Below are 23949 nucleotides of genomic sequence, written 5' to 3' on the forward strand. Positions count from 1 at the left end.
CATATATTTGAGCATATCCCTGGGTGAAAAACAAAACATGTGCTGCTACAAACATATCAATGTGGCAGATTTCCTTTTGTGTTGAAAATGCTCATGTCTTAATATTAGCATTTTTGTTATAAATTAGATCAAGGGCATATTCTACCAAGGGCATATTCCATTGATCATGGTATAAATAATGTGTGTACTTGCTTATAATCAAAACAAGCAAGTACAACCCCCCCGTGCTTAGATTGTAGCCAATTGTTCATTCCTCCACCTGCTTGTGTGGTCCTCACTGAAGTCATACACCCTTTGCTGACATGCAGATGTGGGTGTTTTCCATCCAATGCATTTTTCACAGAAGGCTGTGGGTTGCAGATCAAACAATGAGAAAGGAGCACATTCATATTTGGTTTCAGTTTTAGGTATTCGACTGATTAAAGTATTTGTTTTATACTATAAAAATTGAAAGTGTTCTTGCTAACAAGTCAGCAGGACAGTCATTTGGCTGTGTAAACGTAAATATTTCAGCCATTAAATTTACTTTTCTGTAACGCTGTGTATCAGTGCTTATTTAGATGTCTTGGCAAACAAAATTTTTTCATAAAGCTGAGTTAGAAATTTACATAATGCCAGATTTAGCTAAACAAGCATTTAAACGAATGTTAAATCTAAATAAATAATCCAAATATAAATATGAAATCTAAATCATTATAAATATTTACCTTGGTGGCATCAACTAGTCACTCATAAATTTCAATCAAATAGCTGTGTATATGCAGCAGGCAGCATAGACAGCAGCCATCATACTCATTCACTAAATGGTGGCAATATGTGAAATATCTTCAGCCCCAGACCTAGCAGACTGTAAGAGCCGCTTAAGAGTAACTCTCTTTTTTTTTTTTTACAAAGTGCAAACATTCTAGCTGCCCAGGGGTAATATGCATATTAACAAAACTGACAAGGGCACATTAACACTGCATAATAACAATATGCAAATTAGTTATACATTTAGATTTAATATTTAGATTCCAGTCTTTTATTTAAAATGTACATTTAACATTTTCTATATAGATTTTAAATGCAAATGTGCAATATTTTTAACAAAAAATGGACCATGGTAACCATAATTTCTTTTGAAAATACTATAGTTACTACAGTTATTGGTACTGTAAAATGTACTATAGTTACTACTGTAAAATCATAATAAATTTAAATGGGATTTCCTTGAAATAAAATAAGAATCTTTTGTTTTGTTTTTTTGATTGGTGACAGTGGATGCTAATATCACGTTACCATAGCTTTATTTTAGTAACTGTTGTAACTATGATTACCATGGTACATTTCCATAAGTGTTACTCTAAATGGCATTTGAATCTCCACAACCTAATGCTAGTGTAAAGTATATATGGCAAAATCAAGCAATTATTTTCTACATTCAGCATGTATAATATGCAGAATATATACACTGATCAGCCACAACATTAAAACCACCTGCCTAATATTGTGTAGGTCCCAGTAGTGTAGTCTAGGACATACGCAGGCATACGCCGTATGCCCACCTATCTTTCTATGGATTTTGCGTATGCCCACCTAAAATGAGTGATGATACGTGTGGCCACCAGAACAGCGAGGATGATTTTGACCTATAACCTTTAATTATACTGAGGTGGTGCTGGAGCACCTTTGAGTGAACTGTTATTATTTCTTTATTTTAATAAGAGCATACAGATTTTCTCTAAACGCGCACAGAGCAGCGGCAGGCGGGATCGCAAAACTCAACTGGAGGCACAGGCAGATAGAGTCTGACTCAGCTGAGCAACCAATCAGAATGTTCCTTTCAGATGTGATTGGGTATTTTCTAACCAATCATATTTTCCGTTTCAATAAGGGGCGGGATATTTCTAGCATCTACAATGAAATGCTGATGTGCCAGCAGTGCTGGAGTCACCTTAATTTGCGCTGTATATTTCCTTCTGTGCTAAAAGTGAAAATATTCATTCATTTAAATAAAAACTTATGTTATTAACCTTTGGGAAAATACTGAATGTCACTGCACGCATGCTAGTTTTTTTATACTCTTCTTCTCAGATGACAAGTTGTCCACTAATTATATCAAATGTCTTTTACTGCTGTCATTGGTGCCTTTTTTCCTCGTGATATCAAATCATCTTAATTTATATTTCTTAATAGGAAAGCTATTTCACTATATACACAGAAAACATTTTTTTTTTTTTTTGTACACAAATAAAACAAACAAATAGCCTAATCATTCATTCTTATGTACTGTACATCGTAATATAAGATAACGTATTAACATGAACATTACTACATTAGTCATTACCTATACAATGCTTAACGATTTATTATGTACACTGCCTGGCCAAAAAAAAAGTTGCATACGCTAATATTTTGTTGGACCACATTTACAATATGGCAACCATATGCAACATTTATTTCCATCCAGATCTTGCATTAATGATGGGAGAGTCGAACTACTCCGTAAAGTCTTCTCCAGCACATCCCAAAGACTTTCAATGGCGTTAAAGTCAGGACTCTGTGGTGGCCAATTCATGTGTGAAAATTATTCCTTATGCTCCCTAAACCACTCTTTCACAATTTAAGCCAGATGAATCTTGGCATTGTCGTCCTGGAATATGCCTGTGCCGTCAGGGAAGAAAAAATCCATTGATGGGATAACCTGGTCATTCAGTATATTCAGGTAGTCAGCTGACTTCATTTTATTGCTGCATAACATTGCTGAGCCTAGACCCGACCAACTGAAGCAACCCCAGATCATAACGCTGCTTCCAGAGGCTTGTAGATTGGGCACTATGAATGACGGGTTCATCACTTCATGCGCTTCCCTTCTTACCCTGACACGCCCATCGCTTTGGATTAGGGTAAATCTGGATTCATCAGACCATATTACCTTTTACCATTGCTCCACAGTCCAATCTTTATGCTCCCTAGCAAATTGAAGTCATTTTTTCTGATTAGCCTCAATAACAAGTGGCTTTCTTGTGGCCACACAGCTGTTTAGTCCCAATCCTGTTAGTTCTGCATTGTGCATGTGGAAATGCTCTTACTTTCACTATTAATCATAGCCATGAGTTCTACTGTCGATTTTTTACAATGTGATTTCACCAAGTGTTTTAGTGATCTCCGATCACAAACATTCAAGATTTTTTTCCGACCACATTTCTTCACAAAGCTGATAGTTCACTGCTATCCTTCCAGGTTTTAATAATGCGTTGAACAGTTCTTAACCCAATTCCAGTGAGTTCAGCAATCTCCTTAGTTGTTTTTTTTTTTTTTTTTTTTTGCTTGATGCAGGGCAATTATTTGCCCCTTCTGAAACTCAGTAACATCTTTTCCACGACCACAGGATACGTCTTCCGACATGGTTGTTTAAGAAATGAGAAACTACACACTGCATCAGTTAGGGTTAAAAGAATTGTTGCCAGCTGAAACATATTAATCACTGCAATAATGATCCAATCATAGGCTCTTAAGTATTTGCTTATTTAAATCCAAATGGTGATTTATTTATTTATTTGTTTGGCCAGGCAGTGTTTTAGATAATGTATGTATTAGTTTATTAATTAGAGTAAATATATAGTGTTACCCATTTCACTGTTAATTAAAAGAACAGTTAATCAAACCTATTAATTTAAAGGAGCGAAATAAATTTGCATGTTTAAAAAAAAAAAAATATTATCCTCCGTATGCAGGAATATTCTGTAAGTATTTAAACCTCTATGGAGCATTTACATTTTTTTGGAATAAAGGATTAACCAGATAGTTACCTTAATGTGGACATAAATGTGGTCAACTTACAGTCGAGCTCCACTATAAAATCATCACTTCTTTGGTCAGAAATTAAACATCGCGCTCAGGTTGGTTTATAAATCCTTACGTGTCAATTGTGTGAAACATTTGTTGTTAATGTGATCAGACATTTCAAACATACATTTCAAGAAGTGGAAAATGTGTATGATATATTAATACTCTTTACAAGCTTGGATTTCTAAGACACACACAATTAACGGAGCCTGCAAACGGAGTCGAGAATGTGGCCATACGATCTGAACTGAAAATCACCATGAGCATTTTAATTCATAAGGTTTACACTGTAGTAATATTGGCTTCACAGACTCAACATTGCTTTGTAATTTTCTATATGTTAATTAAAAATATTGCTTTATGCCTGTGCTCATTTGATGATCAGTCTTCCGAATATTTGTTCTATTATTCGGATTAATTTGTTATTCGTTTTGAAGTCATTATTCGTGCCTTTCTGAATAAGGTATTCCACTTCGGGCACATCCCTAATGTCATAATTATCATAATCCATGCCCATGAAAACTACATATAAGGAAGGCACAAGACTTGCTAGTAAATGCTGTTAACATCTATGTGGAACAGTAATGAAATCGTTTTTATGAATGAAGTGCATTCACATTGTACATTTTTTATTTAGCAAGCACAATAGCATCTCAAGTAAAGTGAGGACTTTTTGCTGTCGTATGATGCTCTTTTGTGAATTAAACAGTTCAAGAAGTCAGTTAAAAAGGTTTGACATGAGTGTAAGGCCCCGTTTCCACCTGGTTTTAAGATAGGCTATGTTTCAGGTGATCTGATCACATGTAGTCAGTCCTAAATACAGGTCTAAATAGGGTCTAAAATGTTTTGTGATCGGATCACAGAAGCCACATACGAATGTGGTCAAAAACGCATGTATTCACAATGCATTTGAGGTGTAGGCTAAATGCTAATCCGTCTTGTATGTGTCTCGGCAGCAGTGGAGTGCCACCCCTCACCTCTCAATCAACCACTGTGCTAAAACAAGAGTTTAAACTTTGCCATTTAGGAGCGGCTTTAAAAGGAAATAAATGGATAGCCAACATACACAATCACAAGAGCTTCACAAATCTTCTTTAGTGTGTCTGATATCAACACAGATGACAAGCACAAACACCTGAAGCTCCTTTAATAAAAGTAATCCACTAAAATAATGGATAATTCTGCTTGACATGTTGCGTTTGTGCTTAGATTCAATTTCAACCGCATCTGGGAGAAACAGCACACCGTTTTGGGTTTTTTCCCTCGCTTTCTTTGTTTTTTCTGACTTTGTTGTGCTTTATTATCATGCAGTAACACACTGACATAGTGATTGATGTATGTTGTCTTGAAACAGAGACCCTTCCCTCCAAATCCAAATGGTCACAGGAGATGCATTTAAGTGACCAGGTGTAAACAGCGATGTGTCTCATCTGACCACATGTGATCGGATCACCCGAAACGCATCTTAATACCAGGTGGAAACATGGCCTAAAACATGTTCAGTTCATGCCGGGAGGAGGATGTCCACCACCATTAACATTCTCTGGATGTTCTCTGCATTGCCAGCATAAATTGTGAAACTTCTTGGGTAAATCATGATGGTAACAGTGATATAGGCTACTTGCAACTGGAAGAATCTTCAGAGAAATTAACAAAATGCCCGAAGAAGATCTTTGACCAAAATGCTGTAAGATATTACAAATTTGCAAGCTATACAACAATGTGCGGGCTTTTACTACTTTTTCCCTGTTGTATTGTATACACGCCTGCCAGCGATTTGTTTATTTATGTGTTTAACAGCATTAGCATTGACCATACGTTATTAGCTGAATGTGACTGACCAATGCCTATACTAAATTGTGAAACCTAAATTAAAACTGTCCAAAGTCACGTTAGAGGGCATACATTTTTTTGAGAAAAATCAAGCATTTCTGCTGGAAAAACGATAAGCAGACTTGGGTAAAAATGTATACTTTGAAAAAATAAATTCAAGCAGTAAAGAAATGTTTCTAAATAAGAATAGGTTATGGTTTAAAAAGAAAACAAAGATTTTTTTTTCTTCTTCTTCTTTCCCCCCCAACTAATTTGTTTAAGGTAATTTTGTCATTACTTATTTAATTTCACCTCCATCAAAACGTAGTCATGACAGTTTTTCTGAAAGAGCACAATACGTTCGGATTTCCCCATAAAATGAAAGTAAATTGTGACTGAGACTGAACATTGCCTAAAATCTTCTTTTGTGTTTATATGAGTTTGGTGTACCATTAGGTTGAGTAAATGATGACAGATTTTTCATTTTTGGGTGAACTACCCTTTAATAGTAATGGCCCATTTCAAGGTTGACAGTGAACAACAAGCTGTCCGTTTGGAATAGGAAAGAGCCTCTTTTTCGCTCATTGTTTTGACAGATATTGTGTTGTCCTCTATGCAGATTGATGAATTTACGATCCTCTGTAATGGAGCCATACTGCTGGTATTATGTCTGCAGAGAGTGTGGGGTCTAAAAGCCAGAGTATGTAGACAATAGCCAAGTTAATAAACTTGTATAAATTACGTTCTTGTTGGTGCAAGCCATCCATTATGTTATGTCAGACATTAGCTTAATGTATTCCGAGCATCACCAGCGATCCATTTTATGGTGAATGCTTAAGTTTCACAACACGCCTGTGTTCAGTGTAGCTTGTATATGAATTCTTAAAATGAGTGAGATCCTTTAGGCTGAAGTGTGCAATTTCTGCGCCACTTGCAACACCAAGTGAGATGGTAAAAACAGCTACTCTTTTCAAAAGGTTTCCAGAGGACTCTCCTCATCTACCACTGGTTGGAAAAATAGATAGTCCCACCCCAAGACAAATGCTTTTGTGAAACATCTTATGTGCCTTTTGCACAGTACTGTGTATATATACTGTAAACAGAACTGTGCAAAAGTCTTAGGCACATAAGATGTTTCACAAAAACATTTATCTGAAGATAGTTATTTATATCTTCAGCTTTAGTGTGTCAATAGGAAATATACATTTTAGACTCCCAAAAATAAATTTTGTAAATAGAATAGATTAGAATAGAAGAACAGGGAGCCCTGCAACAAATGTCATGGCCCCCACAGACCTCCTACTGAACATCGAGCCAGTCTGGGATTAAATCAAGAGAAAGAAGCAATTGAGACAGCCTAAACAGATACAAGAACTGTGGCAAATTCTCCAAGAAGCTTGGAACATCCTATCTGCCAACAACCAAGAAACTGTGTCCAGGAGTACCTAGGAGAATTGGTGCTGTTTTGAAGGCAAAGGTGGTCACATCAAATTTTGATTTAGCTTTTTTTTATGTTTATTGGGCTTTGCATGACATTAATTGATAAATGAAAATTATTCATGGCATTATTTTTGAAGACATCCTTACTATGCAACATTTTTCATCAATGAAGCTTTTGCACAGTACTGTATATTACCTATTCAAATTAGATCAGTTTGATTATTTGTAGTCTGAAGAGAGAGAGAGAGAGAGAGAGAGTGAGAAAAAAACTATTTCAAACCACCTTTGTAGGATTTCCGATTTCCAATTTCAGTCATAACTCTGTTTTGACATAATGTGTAGTTACTGTGTTTTGCCTTCACACAGCAGTGTAGTCATCTCTGCATATTAAACTGGGATTAGAGAAAGAATTTTAATATTGAAAAAAATAACACCACTTTTAAGACACTCTTGTCTCATTGGGGCTTCTGTAAACTGTCTACTAAACTGTGACAGTTGTTGACCAGTTTGTTGTTGGCTTCCACACACAGCTTATCTTTGAATAGATTGTCCACATCCCTGCTGTCCTTAGTGTACCTCCTGTGGCTGTGTAAGAGAGAGCTTGATAGGGGATGTAGTCTGGGATGATGAACTGTGTTATAATCTCTCAGAGGTTAGCTGAGAAGCAGCAGGAGGTTTGGGGAATTGTGTGCTTCAATGCCTGAATGGGATTTATGTTTCTGTCTCCTCCTACAGATTCCCCAGGTGAGTTATGCCTCCACGGCGCCGGAGCTGAGTGACAACACACGTTATGACTTCTTCTCCCGTGTGGTACCTCCGGACACCTACCAGGCACAGGCGATGGTGGACATTGTTAGGGCCATGCGCTGGAACTATGTGTCCACTGTGGCATCTGAGGGCAATTATGGAGAGAGTGGTGTCGATGCATTTATCCAAAAATCCCGGGAAGACGGTAAGAAAATTAGCATTTCATTTTGGAATATTTTGGAATTTACATTTCCTATCAATTTTTATGTAAATAAAATTGTATATTTTTTTATTTATATTTTTATATATTTTTATATTTTATTTATATTTTAGATCATATTATATTTATATCTTTTATTTATATAAAATTTTTATTTATGTAATTTATATTGATATGTTTAAATTCTTCAAACATTCTGGTTATTGGTTTTTCCAAATCCTTTATCTGAAGTACTAAAGGTGCACTCACTAATTTTTGTGTTTATGTCGTCTTAACTTGGACTTTGTCTTGGACACTGACAACTAGGGGTGTGGATGCAGCATCATTCAAATGCAGTTTTCAGTTAGCGATGCCATTGTAGAAATTTACTTACCATGATTAATTTAATCCACTAGTGAAAGTGTTCAATAACAGAGTGGCTACTGAGATTAAGCGAGCAGTATTCGGCTGGTCATGTGATTCTAACATGGCAGCCCCCATGTGCGGACCGTCTCCATGTAGAATAAAACAGCTTTTATAAGATTGCTGATATGACTGGAGCCTTTATCTCATGTGAGTGCTCATGATTTTATACATATGTTCAAAATAACTATTAATATCTTTAGAATCAAACATTTTTTAATGAGGAAAATATTACAGAGTGCACCTTTAAATATATGCAATTAATTCCCAAACTGCTTAACATATAGACTACATTTATATTTGTTTATTTATAATTTTAGCCATAGGTGTGCTGTTTTTGTTTTTTAGAAACGTAACATTTTAAACGTTAATTTTTAACGTTTTAACGTTTAAAATGTTTAAAAATCTCACATTTAATTGTATTATTTGAATGATTGTCATTCAATATCAAAACAACAGTGAAGATTAATTGTATGTGCATACTGGATTGTGATTGGTCAATTCTCAAAAAGTATCTATTGGCATACAGAAAATCGATTTATATTTTCTTTCAAGCATCTGTTTATCCATCTACATTGTACATTATGATCAATCTCCCTTTCTCACTCTATCTACAGTATAATTAAGTTATTAACTTTTCGTACTGTCATTTTACCTAAAACTGTAACACTATTCTTCTGCTGCTTTGCAAGCACTGTGGTATATCCTTCTGAAAGGATATACCACAGTGCGGGGCAGTGGTGGCTCAGCAGTTAAGGCTCTGGGTTACTGATCAGAAGGTCAGGGGTTCAAGCCCCAGCACCACCAAGATGCCACTGTTGGGCCCTTGAGCAAGGCCCTTGACCCTATCTGCTCCAGGGGTGCTGTATCATGGCTGACCCTGCACTCTGACCCCAGCTTAGTTGGGATATGTGAAAAAAAAGAATTTCACTGTATATGTGCAAATGTATATGTGTGATAAATAAGTATAATTATTATAATTATTATTATGAAAATGCCACATTTTGTGAACTACATCATATACTAAACGCTTATCAGAAACAGGGTCGTTTTCCAAATGTTCCTTCCTGCAGTACCTGCATTTCCTTCCTGAAAAATAAAAACTTCAGAAGCACCCTAGGGGAAAAGTATTCTTGTGATTCAGTGATTGATTTCCTTCTATATTTCTTCGAAAATTTCCAAGTTCATCTGTTACTGTCACCAGTGCCTCAGGTCAGGCTTAGCTGACAAGCTGGAACCAACTTGTTGCCCCTGGGGAGAGGTAAACTTATTAAATACTTTTGTATTGCACATAGAGGGGGGAATTTACTGGCCGCTGATTTCATTGCTTATTTGCACACGCTGTCTGCGTAGTTTTAGCAGCCAAAAATTTAGTGCTGAGTGTAATTTGCGCAGTGGAATTCCAGATCTTGCAGGTAGGTTCTGAGTGCTAGGTTGTGGAGGATACAGCAGACTAGAACAATCTGGAAAACTTTACAGGACTAAACGAGTTTTTTAACTAAACGAGAGATGAGTTTAAATAATTTTTTGTTAAAATCAACATTATGCCACAAATGCTGTCCATTGAGCCTAACTTGAATTGAACCTGGAACATTCCTTTAATTGTGCCAGCCAAATAGCGCTAAATTTGTGGATAAGGCACAATCTACAGCAAAATAAGCCTAATTTACATAGAAAGGAGGCGTTTACTGAATTTGGGCCAGATTCCGATTGCCATGAGATTAGATTAAAATTAGACATTTAGACTTAGAATTTTCAGTCAACAAATTATACGGTACTTGGATTGTGAGGAAGAACATGAAGTTTTCATAACCCTCTAGTAGTGGTGGATGCAAACAGATGGAAGCTGAAATTGTAGTAGTCAAGATGTATGAATCGTCTATGTGAGAACAATCAAAAGTACCCTGAGGAAGTTCTAGGGGAAATGGAGTCTTATTCCTTTCTGTTCTCCAGGGTAGCAGTGTCCTCCTCCTCTTCCCAAGCTTTCTTCGGTTTCTCTGGCACATTGGGGCTATAAGCATCTGTTTCTCCCCCATATTCTACTCAGAGATCTGACCCTTCCACACGAATGGAGAATAAGTGTCAGACAGAGCCAGGCTGTGGGCTTCATTCCAGGAAAATTGCATTCCTTGTCCCACTGGGGACAATGAGTGGTGATATTCGAAGTCATACACACTGGCTTTTATGTGCACTCAGTGATATTTTGTATATGTTGCACTGACCAGTGGACCCTTTTCACAAATCCAGACTTGAAACGAGGATTTAAACAAATAGAATAGCAAATATTATTTTTGCTGCAATAGCAAAAGACAAAAATCCACTATTAAGATTGAATGTCTTTCCAAAAAAGAAAAAATTAAGGATATTTAAATGAGAGATGGATTATGGCAGTCAGAAGTCAGCAAGGTGTCAAATTCATTGTCACTCCCTCAGCATATACGTACAGTATATTTGTCAAGGCATGTATTTGCAAAGGTATGTAGCAATTTTTAAGATGCCGTTAATTCTTTCCAACACTAGTAAACAATTTAATGTCATTAGTGTATCACATTTCTCACACAACAATAATATATGACAGCTGGTTCATTCATTCAGCAAGGTAAATACAAATAAATAAACAAAACAAGAAAATAAGCACACACACCTTCGTAATTTAAAGGTGCACTCAGTAACTTTGTGTCATCATGGACTTACACTGAGACCTAGCGGCTTGGATGCAGCATCATTTAAAATCAATAGTTTTCAGTTTCAGGTGCCATTGCAGAAATGTAGTATGCACAGTCAGCCATGATTAATTTAATCACTGAGTGAAAGTGTCAAATAACAGGACGGTTACTGAAATTAAGCGAGTAGTATTCGGCTGGTCATGTGATTCTAACATGGCAGCCTCATGTGCGGACCCTCTCCATGTAGAATAAGACAGCTTTTATAAGGTTACTGATATGACTGGAGTCTTCATTTTAATGTGAGTGGTCATGATTTCTACATATATTGAAACATTACAATTCATGTGTTTATGAGTTAAACTTTATTGAGATTTTCAGAAAAATGACTGAGTGCACCTTTAACAGAACTAAAGAAATAATGGAATAATGGACCAGTCTTCAGACTGATTTCCCAAACACTCGCCCTGTCTGCCATCGGTACATACAGGTAGTCCTGCCCCAAACACATGCCATTGATTGAGCCAATGTTGCTATGTTGGGCCTTTCAAACAAACAGAGCAAAGTTTTTATAAGTCAACAGCTCTAGTTTTTACACTTTTGGGGAAGAAACCATATGAATGGCTTATTTATAGTTGTCTGCACATTAAACTGGGTTAGGGGAAAATAATTTAACATTACATCACATTTAAACAATATTCAGTTTCTAAAAGTCATGACTTTTTTAGTGGACAAATTAAATATGACCTTTGGAATATGAACTCTTGACTATTTTTCTAAGCTCTTCTTTTGACAAATGTGGCTCTCACAATTACATTCCAAACAGAGCAGTTGCTTATTAATTCAACTTTCTATAAACGCAAGTCCATTTTTAATTTCATGGTTTTTAAATATTTCCTCTCACTCAAATTGATTGTCTTTCCTATTGGTGAATGTAATTTGGTACACTTGAATCAAATTTGCTCTCCACTCTCGAGCCACACCAGAGCAGCTCTGAGAAAAAGGTTCTGGAACTCATAATTTAACTAACAAATGCATAAATCTGGTACAGCCCATATCAATAGTCATATCTATTTAAAATGTGTGTGGTGGTTAATTTGTATACATTCTTAAAGGTGCACTCAGCAATTTTTCCTCTTTAAAAATTAGTCACATAAATTAATAGTACTTAGAATATAATGAACAATCACATGAGAAGACTCCAGTCATATCAGATGGCCTAATGGTGGCCAACATATTAAGATCACATGACCAGCCAAAAACTCACTTTATATCTCAGTAACCTCCCTATAATTGAACATGTTTGCTTGTGGCATAAATTAATAATGTTTTCACAGAGTTCGATGATGTATTTTTGCTTTAATTTAGCAGGGTAAATCTAGCAAACTAGTCATCACTGTTGTAATGTAATTTACAGTGTTAGAACTTTCCCTGAATTGGCTTCAGTGACATCCCCAAAATTACTGATAACTTGATATCTACGAAAAAATCTAAATCCACAAAGGGTTACCAATTCTTTAATAAGGGATACCTCTCAAAGGTCCACTCAATAATTGTTTCCTCATTAAAAAAGTTTAACTCCTAAAGACATGAATTGTAATGTTTGCAATATATGTAGAAATCATGACCACTCACATTAAAATGAAGACTCCAGTCATATTAGTAACTTTATAAAAGCTGTTTTATTCTACATAGAGAGGGTCCGCACATGTGGGCTGCCATGTTAGAATCACATGACCAGCCGAATACTACTCGCTTAATCTCAGTAACTGTCCTGTTATTTGACACTTTCACTCATTGATTAAAGTAAATGAATACTAAATTTCTACAATGGCATCTGAAACTGAAAACTATTTAATTTAAATAATGCTGCATCCAAGATGACACAAAGACAAGAGTTACTGAGTGCACCTTTAAAGATTTTACAACACTAGGGTTTTCTGCATAGTTTTTAGCGTGTTGCTTGTGTGTTCTGGGTAGCTTCTAAGGCATTGCTAGGTAGTTGCTAGGGTGTTCTAGGTTGTTGCTAGAGTGTTCTTGGTGGTTGCTAGGTTTTTCTAGGTTGTTGCTATGGTGTTCTAGGTGGTTGCCACGATGTTCTAGGTGGCTGCTTACTGGCCTCATGTGTCCATGGCAAAACTTATTATGACTGAGAGAATAATAAAAAAAAAAGATATACAAAATGTATATAAAAAAAGTATATACATTTAAAAAGAAAATGCCTGATAAAGTGCTTTCAGTCTGAATAGTTGTGTTCAATGGAAAGAATTTTAAGGTTGTGAGATATTGTGTGTATCCTCAGGGTTCAGAGGTCAAGCTCCAATCAAATGAGACATTTATTTCAAGTGAGTTGATCTTGTTAGCTGTGAAATTTCAGCCACAATTTTAGTCCATCTTGGGAGGAGGAATTTTTTTTTTTTTTTTTTTTTTGTGAGAGATGACAGGTTAATGGAGTGTTTGAGGTGTGTTCAGATGATAAAGCAACCAAAATGAACAACAAAAGGTACCATAATAAGAACTGATAAAAGAAGAGAGAAAACCAGATGGCATGTCATCTGTTAAAATGGAGCAGCTTAATAGGAAAGCAAATGAGGCCAGAATGATACAAGTTTGTTCAGATTCGTCAGTCAAGAGAAAGTTGAACATGAAAATTTCACGCCAAATCAAAACGACCTTTTACTGCAAATGATACGTTTGAAGAAATTGTGGTAAAATTGACTCAAAGCATCTTATGCTTTCAAAGGATTCGGAAAAATAACACTAGGATAGTTCACCCAAAAATGAAAATTCTCTCATTTACTCACCCTCATGACATCCCAGATGTGTATGAATGTCTGTCTTCTGAAGAACACAAACGAAGATTTTTAGAAGAATATTTCAGCTCTGTAGGTCCTCACAATGCAATTGAATGATTGCCAAAGTTTTAAAGCTCCAAAAGGACATAAAGGCAGTATAAAAGTAATCCATAAGACTCCAGTGGTTAAATTCATGTCTTCAGAAGAGATATAAGTATGGATGAGAAACAGATCAATATGTAAGTCCTTTTTTACTATCAATCTCCACTTTCACTTTCACATATCACCACTTACTGGGCAGGGAGGAGAATTTATATTAAAAAAGGACTTATTGAATATTGATCTGATTCTCACCCACACCTATCATATCACTTCTGAAGACATGGATTTAACCACTGGAGTCTTACGGATTACTTTTATGCTTACTTTATGTACCTTTGGAACTTCAAAATTTTGGCAATCATTCACTTGCACCATTTACTTACATTTAAGCATCTGGGATGGCATGATGGTAAGTGGTGAGAGAATGAACATTTTTGGGTGAACTATCCCTTTTAGTTCTGGTAGTATTTTTGTAAAATAAAATGTCCCTTTTTAATGTGTCCATGATAAAAATTGCGCTATAATTAAAATGTTGGAGTTGTAACATTTATTCATGCATTATACATTTAATCATACACATGTAAATGTTTCATTATCTAGCACTTATTGTCCAGAGACTCCAGATCACTCCCACAGCTGTATTTCGAGAACGCTGTTGTGAGACTTGTGGGCTGTGATATGAATAACCATGAGCGTCACTGCAGTGCCATGTCTCCTTATAGCTCTTCCTCAATCCATGGGAGTGTTTGCACATCTGTCCAGGGTGTAGAGAAAGATGAGAGCCAAGTAGAAAGACTAGGGAAGACAGCAAAAGAGAGAAAGGAAGAAAGGCACAAACAAACAAAAAAAATAATTAATATCAGTGTCTTGGCTGTGCTGGTCGATAGAACGTCTCCCATGGTGCTTTGCTCACATACAGTATATCTACATTCTGTTCATGGAAATAGATGAGTAGAATATCTATCTGAATAATCCTTTTATATTTTCCCATCACTTAAAAATTCTGGATGTTTAAGCACCAACGGAAGCATTTTCAATCATATTAGTAGCCTTTGTTCCAAAGATTGAGTCATAAATGTAGTCTTTTCAATTACATAGATACTTATGAATCAAAGTATATTTGTGTAGTAGTGGCTGCATAGAGTAATTCCATAATAATTCATGGTAACAAATGAATAAATAAAGCAGATGAGACAGAGCTGTATCACAGAGAGAAAAGCAACCGACTGAGCGTGGCATCTCCCTGTTTTCTTATTCATGTTAGGTTAACAAATATTGCTTACCTAATGTAATTGGGGGGAGCGGGGCTGATTTGTCACACAGGGAAGTTGTCACAAGAGCCATATTTCAGAAAATATAAGGTTTTAATTGAAGAATGCAATTACACAAATGTTTGTGCAGTGGTTTTGTACTGTATGTTGAGCTTCAAATATCTAGTTCAAAATTGTAAATCATGCTATTTTTTTTTATTTTTATTTTTTATTCTGTCCTCCAAACTAAAATTCCAATATCATATTTTTGTAACAGGTCTTGGGTAAAAAAGTGAACATAATAAAACTACACTGGAATACATTAAGGCAATGGTTAACTATATAAGATATGAAGGTAGGTTTTAACCCAAAGGGTGAACAATGTTTCTAGGACAAAGATCATTTTCATAAATGTCAGGTTGGGGAAAGTTTAATCACGACAAGTTGTATCGTGTTTTACATTATGTGATTTTATACTATTTATTACAATAATTTCAAAATGTGTTTTTTTAATGACCTTTTTTCTGTGTCGTGACTTGTTTTGTGCTTTGTAATTGTTTGTTTAAAAAGTAGGCAAAGGTCAGATGTTAAATAAACTGTGCTATGCTATGATGTTCATGTATAGAAACAACAAGGTTGTGGGTTTGATTACCAGGGAACACATCAACTGAAAAAAGTATATAGTGAATTGGGGAGACCTGGGGAAGTTGTCACAAGTGGAAAGATATGTTAATGTTTTCTTAGGACAATTGTATTTTTCATAGTCAGACATGGTGTCACATTTTTATTGAGGCACGTTTTCACATATGTTTTAATTGTCATAAATGTATGCAATTTAGAGTATCAGTTTATGATATTTGAGAATACTTGAGTTACCTTTTCAGTATTTGTTGTTTCATGAACAAGAAAAGGATACTTTACCTAAATATGGAGTTGGGGCAGGTTGTAACATGTTTTGTACAATTTATGCAGTAATTACAATATTTATTTGCCAAAACAATGGTTTGATTTTTGTAATGACCTTTTTTCGGTTTCATGAATTGTTTTGGGCTTTGTAATTTATTGAATTTAATATATATATATATATATATATATATATATATATATATATATATATATATATATATATATATAATATAGTCTATTTAATGGCAGGTTCACATTGTTACAACATGCCTCACTACTTGGACTGTTGTCACAAAAAGTCAATGTGTTCTGTATCTTTTTTCCTGGGCATTTCCTGGAAATATTCATTGCTTTTTTTGTAGCCAGTACTTCAAAGTATGTGTCTATACATAAATTGACTTTCAAAAATAAACCTACCTACAGAAATATTCACTGGAGTAAAAAGTGTGACAACTAGCCCCAGTCTCCCCTATTTGATATGATGTAAGAATAAATAAACCCTGATACCACAACAGAGAAAGTGGACACATCTTTCAGATATTTGTAGCTGGTTTCAGCACAGAATTTAGAACAGAATAGGGAGGGAGACTTATCTAGACTTTTTGCCATGTTGAAGGTCAGCAGGTTATGGATGTTTGATTACGCTGACCATATCCCAACCTTTACCACAATTTAAATCATTGACACGAATAGCAGTCAGTATGTGGTGTTTGATAGTCTTATGATATCATTCTGGTATCATTATTATATAATTCTTATAATTGTCAGTCCCTAAAGACTCTACCTACAGAGTGTAAGATACAATGCTCTTTAATTCTAGGCCCGGCGGTTCCCCTGACACTGACAGAATATTTATTTGGTCCTGCCCTGACCAACACATGATTCAATTCAGTTCTGCCTTCAGGGATAGAAAAACACTGTGTTTGTGAAATGCCTCACTGTTTTCTCTTTTCTCTTTCATGCTGGTTTCAAAGGATGGTTTTATGACATCTTAACCCTGTATCAACATCACATATATACTTTTAAAGTGGGTAACTGAGGGGCTAAAAATTTGCACCACATTTGCATGCGGTACAGTAAATTAGCACAAAAACCAGCATCTTATTCGTAAACCACCTGCAATCTAGTTTAACCTAGTTCTAACTGCGCTGAAATAGCACTGCATCAGGAGTCTTTGAATTAAATCATTGTCATTATTTTCAGTGCAAACAAGCCTCCTTTCAAAATTAGGCTTAATATACATTAGATTATGATTTATTCACAAAACTCAGCACTATTCACGTGGTGGAATTAATGCGCTATTACCACCCACGGAAAGCTGGTGGTAAACATGATTTTATTAAAAAGAGATGTTTTTGTACGGTACATTTTATATTGATCATGGAAACAGTTATTCAACAATTAATGATCACACCGACTATATCCAGACACGTGACATAGTCCAGTGCACTTTCGTCATTTTAAAGAGCCAATTCAGGTGCCTGGATTGCCGTGGTGAAGTGCTGCTGTACGTATACACTCACTGAACACTTTATTAGGAACACAATGGTCCTAATAAAGTACCCGACATGGTCTTCTTCTGTTGTAGCCCTTCCGCCTCAAGTTTCGATGTGTTGTGCATTCTGATATGCTATTCTGCTCACTACAATTGTACAGAGAGGTTATCTGAGTTACTGTAGCCTTTCTGTCAGCACAAAACCAGTTTGTCCATTCTCCGTTGAGCTCTCTGATCAACAAGGCATTTCTGTCCTTAGAACGGCTGCTCACTTGATGTTTTTTTTACCATTCTGAGTAAACTTTAGGGACTGTTGTGTGTGAAAATCCCAGAAGTTCTGCAGTTACAAAAATAATCAAATCAGCCCCTCTGGCACCATCAATCATGCCACAGTCGAAATCACTGAGATCAAATTTTTTCTCAATTCTGATGGTTGATGTGAACATTAACTGAAGCTTCTGACCTGTATCTGCATGATTTTGTGCATTGCACTGTTGCCACATGATTGGCTGATTAGATAATCACATGAATAAGTAGGTGTACAGGTGTTCCTAATAAAGTGCTAAGTGAGTGTAGTATGCTAGACTGTGGTAGTCTGCTGCATCTTATAAAACCTAACATTCAGAACCGATCCGTAAAATAAGAATTGCAGCATGCAAATGGTGTTCAGCGCATAATGGTTGCGCCTTTTTATGTAATTACTTTAGAAATATGGGTGCTAAAACAACATAGACAGCATGTGCAAAAAAGCGCTCTCAACAGGCGCAATTCATTCCTGGTGAATTCCTCCCTGTGTGTGTTATCTAATACCGCAGCAGGTTCATGGTAATCAAATGAACAAGTATGTGTACGATAAGTACTGCAAAAAGAGCATCGGAGACATTGAAGCAAACACACTGCACCAGTTCTCTTTGTTGACTCTCCTGCAAGCTGAACCTCATTCAATATTGTTCATATCTTCTGGGTTCCAGTAATGGGCCAAATTTATAATGCGTCTGCAGCCGAGAGACCTTGAAGGGTTGAATTTTGAAATGAAGGAATAGATTTGAAGAGTTTTGAAAGGTGACTGGCACTAGCATACATCACCATGGAAAATGGTTGCCCAGTGGTACCGTGGAGTTGACTTGGGCCACCACTGAGTGATGAGCAATCTTCAGCCACAGCATGCCACAATAACAAAGTAAACAGCCTACGTGGCTCTCAGCATACATAAATCTCCAATATTTGATAAATAAGATTTGCCTGCTGTAATTGATTCCATGTGGAGATCCAAATAGAAACCTCTGAGGCCCTAGTAAATCTAATCAAGTAGGAGGATAGTCATGTGGTGGGTTACCTAAGGCTTGGTAATAATGGATCAACAATTATAACCTTCATAATCACTGGATGAACATGTAAATTATTACGTATAGCACATGAGATTTAGGCTGAAGTTTTTTCAAGTGTTGAAATTTTTTTATTTTTTTTGTACTACATTTAGGATTTTGGTTTTCATTTTCAGTTTAGTTCACTCCAAAAATAAAATTCACAATAGTCACCATTCATATTTTTGGCTGAACTATCCCTAAAATGGGGCATAAACAGTTTTTATTTCATTTGTATTTTTTTAAATGTCTATTTTCATCTAATCTCAGTTGTTTTACACATCACAAATTGTTCCATCCACCTATGATGTCACATACTACTCTTTATCAGAAACGGCACCATACTCCACTCCATTTTTGTTTGAGGCAGCTTGGATCAAGTAAATGAGGCTCTAATTTCAGTGCAATCAGACTTAATTTCTTTGTAAATTAGGCTTATTATAAATTGCACCATCAAATGATGATCAAATCATGGAGACGAGCATTATAACCAGCCATTTATCCAGAATCTGCACTATACTCCACATACAAACAAATTTAATACAAGAGTACAAAAGTTTAAGGCAGTTTGGATCAAATAAACGAGACTGTGTCGTCTTTGCATTGTTTCATTGAGACAGCTGCACCATTTTCTTTAACTGCATGCTGGTTTATTATTGTGGTGTGTCAATTTCATTTACAGTACATGCCCCCAAACATCACATACTATACAGTAAACAAACTGTAATTGGTTGTTTTAGATGTACACCCCTTTCCTGTCAATTTATAATTTTATTTTTTTTCTGTTGTTTGTTTGTTTTTCATACTTTTGATGAAATAAACAGTCAGAAATCTTGCTTTGGAGACATTAAATCGCAAATTATAATTATATGATACAAAATACAAAAACAAAATTTTCTCTTTAATTCTAATTTAATTTAATTTCGATTTTAGCACACATTTACAGTTTTAGTTGTTTTTCTTTTTTCTTTCAAACTTTCTTTCAAAAGTTAACATAATCAGACCATCCAGCATTGATATGAAAATACCAAAACAAAAAGTATAATTTACTCTTTAACTCATGGGTGTTGCTCCTATAATGTTTGTTAGTTTTCAGATTATTAATATTATTCTTCCGCAATTGGAGTCTATGGCAGCCCTTGGAACCGTATGTTGGAAAAGTGTGACATCTGACACACTGATAGGGGTAGGTATGAATAGCCCACACACCAAATTTGGGGTCTCTAGGAAAAACTCTTTAGCACCACGACCAGTTAAAAAAATGACTTTTTTTTTTTTTGTGCATAACCTTTGAAGTTTTGCCTAAAAACTAAATAAATTTTTCCTTTGATTACTCCTCATGGTGATTGCAATGGTCCCATTACATTAAAACTTCGCCTCTTACAGTGGCCGCCATCTTGGATTGTGACGTTAATCGTATTTTTGCATCTTCTCCTACAAATTTTGTCCAATTGTCTGCAACTTTGTCTCAGATGATCTTCAAAGTGAGCAGTACAAAAGTTATCAATGTTTTTTAGTTGTGCAAGCATTACCAATTAGTGTACTGTTACATATTTAATGATGTTGACCTAAAACAGGAAGTCAGGCAAATCTCGGCAACATTTTGTCCTATCAAAATAAAACTTGGTATGCTTCATTAGGGCCATCAGGGTACAGGGCAAGTTTGGTGACAGAGCCACCTATGGGTCAAGATACGTCAAAAATGTCTTTTTTTTTCTTTCTAGTTTTTCCTAAAAACATGAGGTTTTCTTGGGTCAATTCAGCAATATTGTCCCTTCACCATTTTGAATTTTAATATAAAGTAATTAATCTTTTGAATTCTTTTTTGGATTTAAACAAAAACTGGTATGTATCTTCGACATCATGTCCTGAGGGTACCTCAGCAGTTTGGAGACAGCGCCACATAGTGGTCAAAATCCTTAGTCAATTTTAACAAAACCTTTTATGAATCATTGCTACCTTATCCAAAGTCATCAGAAAATTGAGAGAAATTTTCATGTTTTTTTTTTTGTTTTTTTCATTTAAAACCTGCATGAATAACTGAAGCATCTCAGCAACAATTATGTGTGCTGACTCTCAGCTCAGTATGTCTCTTTAGCACCCATCAAACTTACCAGTACCAGTGTGGTGCAGTAGTAGGCTCGCTGTACTGGAAATCAAAAGAGTACCCTTTCGAGCCCAGCTTGTAAATTGTCGTGGTTTACAATGTAAAGTCATATGTACTCTGTGCTTTCATTGGGTTATGCTTAGTGTGGGATGCATGCTGTCCTTTGGGCTTGGCCCCAATAATTTCTGCTTGCAGCTATTTTTATTTGTATTGTAGTACACTTTTATAGTTTCAGTTTAGTTGACTCTCTAAATTGTTATGGTTCTTTATCATGTTAAAGTCTGTGGGAGTTCTTGAAGAGAACATGACAGACATCCAGTCACTCGTGAAAATGCAATGCTGTCTCCCTTTTAAATCAAACACAGCAAACCCAGAAAAAGCCATGAAGTCTCAAATCCTAAGCTTCAGCTTCTGCTGCAGGAAAGAACACAAACAACTTTTTTTCATTGTGTGCTACTTTCGAAATGTCTAGAATAATGCATCCGCTTCTTTTCTCAAGTGAAAATGAAGGGTAAGGAAACTTTGCTTAGAAATTCTTTTGAGGGCAATGACTTGAAATACACTCTTTAAGTGTTACTGAAGACAGCCAGACAAAAACATATGATACTTTGTTAGTATCTTCTCTAGCTTTTCTCACTACGTGTCTGGAAAGGATAATTGACTCTGCCACAAATCAGAGGATGAAGTTCTGACAACCTGTCACTTTGACTCAGGGCTTGACTCTGTACATGCCATTACTATTATTAGAGACTTCTCAAAACATTAGGCTGAGAAAAAAGTGACTGTCCTTTTTTTTCTATGTTAATCTCTCTTTTATTTCTGACATATTTCTTTAAGACCCCATTAAATGCTTTGATAAACTCAGTTTGCTTTCCCATGTAGAAGTTTTTAGACAATTTACATTAATATTGTAACATGCATTAATATATGTACATATGTACTTTCAGCCTGTTTAGGATGTTGATTAAAAAAAAGTGTTGAAATAGAAAACTGACATACCCATACAAAGACTGTATAACAGTATCAGTTCTCCCATCTGTTCCCAGATAACACCTCCTGCTGTTCATTGTATTTGATTAGAACCAAATATGACCAGCTTTTCCAACAAGCCACTGGAACTGTGCAAGTTTTGCCTGAATAGTTTGGTTGAATGGATCACTCATAGGAAAATTAATGGGAGGCTACGTTTAGAATAGCATACTGCCATATTAATCTTATTCTTTCTGCAATATCTACAGTACATGTATGTACTAGAAATAGTAAGAGTGGTATGGTTGTATGCTATAATGAATGTAAAAGGAGATATTGTAACACTTAATATGATGTTTGTTCAAATGTTGAGTTTGTTTCAGCCTGATCTGATAAAAACAAAAATATTACAATATTACGTGGCTCCTTGCACGTACCATGGCAGTTACGAGGAGAAAAGTCCATTGAGTGATGCTAAAAGAAAGTTACATTTTCTCCAAAACAGATGGGGTTAATTTTAATGTTAATGTTCTAGCACAGCCTACCTCCCTACCCTAAACCTTACACCTAAACCTAACCAAGTGTCATAAAAAGCAAATGTGCCTTAAAAAAAACGCAGTTGCTAAAACCCCCTTGTCATTTTGTGGTGCTTCTATGACACTTTCACTTCAGCTGTCAGAACTCCTGGTCCTTTGCATCACAAGTGAAACACTCTATCAGCTGAGCTACTCTGCAATTTGATCATGCTTGAACAATGTTGTAAATGTAGTTGGTTATGTATTGAAAACGTTAAAATGTATCGCCTTACATTTCATGTGGTATTGCAAAAGTGTATATGATGTCATAAGATAGCATTGTGTGAGTAACAGGGCAAAAATTAAATATTAATGAACTGATAGTCTGCCGTTTTATTTGTGATTTATGTGAAAGGAAATACAAGTCACTGTTGTTTTAGCACCTCTAATGCTTATTTCACTAGGAAATTGCCATGATACTTACAAGTCATGTAAAAATAATTTTGCAAAAAGATATGTATAGTAACATGTTTCTATGAGACAAGGTAGAACATTCTAGTACATTTGACCTAAAGAAGCTAAATTTATTATACCAGTGTTGTCAGATTTTATAGCTGATTTGACGAATGCTATTGAAGCATAATCTTGGCAAACAGTTTTGAAGATTTAGGTCTTTCCTCATGCATGTAGATAGGAGCTGTGCTAATACTGTATGCCTTTTACTTACATACAGTGCATTCAGAAAGTATTCAGACCCCTTTATTTTTTTCTTCACCTTTTGTTATGTTGCAGCCTTATGCTAAAATGCTTTAAATTAAAAAAGAATTCACATCAATCTACACTCCATACCCCCCTTTTTTATAACTTTGTAAATTTATATATATATATATATATATATATATATATATATATATATATAAACTGAAATATCACATTGACATAAGTATTCAGACCCTTAACTCAGTACTTAGTTGAAGCACCTTTGGCAGCGATTACAGCCACAAGTCTTTTTGGGTATGATGCGACAAGGTTTGCACACCTTGATTTGGGGATTTTCTGCCATTATTCTCTGCAGATCCTCTCAAGCTCTGTCAGGTTGGATTGGGACCGTCAGTGGACAGCCATTTTCAGGTCTCTCCAGAGATGTTCGATTGGGTTCAAATCTGGGCTCTGGCTGGGCCACTCAGTGACATTCACAAAGTTGTCTCTAAGCTACTCTTGCATTGTCTTGGCTGTGTGCTTAGAGTCAATGTCCTGTTGGAAGGTGAAGGATCGGCCCAGTCTGAGGTCCTGAGCGCTCTGGACCAGGTTTTCATTAAGGATATCTCTGTATT

At 35.7% G+C, this 23949-nt stretch overlaps 1 protein-coding gene across 6 annotated transcripts in view; it reads left to right on the forward strand.

Moving 5' to 3' along the window:
• The window catches only part of LOC127445927 (metabotropic glutamate receptor 4-like), a 295001-nt gene that overhangs the window by 171416 nt on the left and 99636 nt on the right, over positions 1–23949 (forward strand). For all 6 annotated transcript variants that reach the window (XM_051706434.1, XM_051706436.1, XM_051706437.1 and 3 more), the window contains exon 3: positions 7816–8032. In XM_051706434.1, the coding sequence (XP_051562394.1) occupies positions 7816–8032 (217 nt within the window). The remainder of the gene's footprint in view (positions 1–7815; positions 8033–23949) is intronic.

This window comes from Myxocyprinus asiaticus, chromosome 9, assembly GCF_019703515.2.
Source record: "Myxocyprinus asiaticus isolate MX2 ecotype Aquarium Trade chromosome 9, UBuf_Myxa_2, whole genome shotgun sequence".
In the NCBI taxonomy this organism is placed as follows: domain Eukaryota; kingdom Metazoa; phylum Chordata; class Actinopteri; order Cypriniformes; family Catostomidae; genus Myxocyprinus; species Myxocyprinus asiaticus.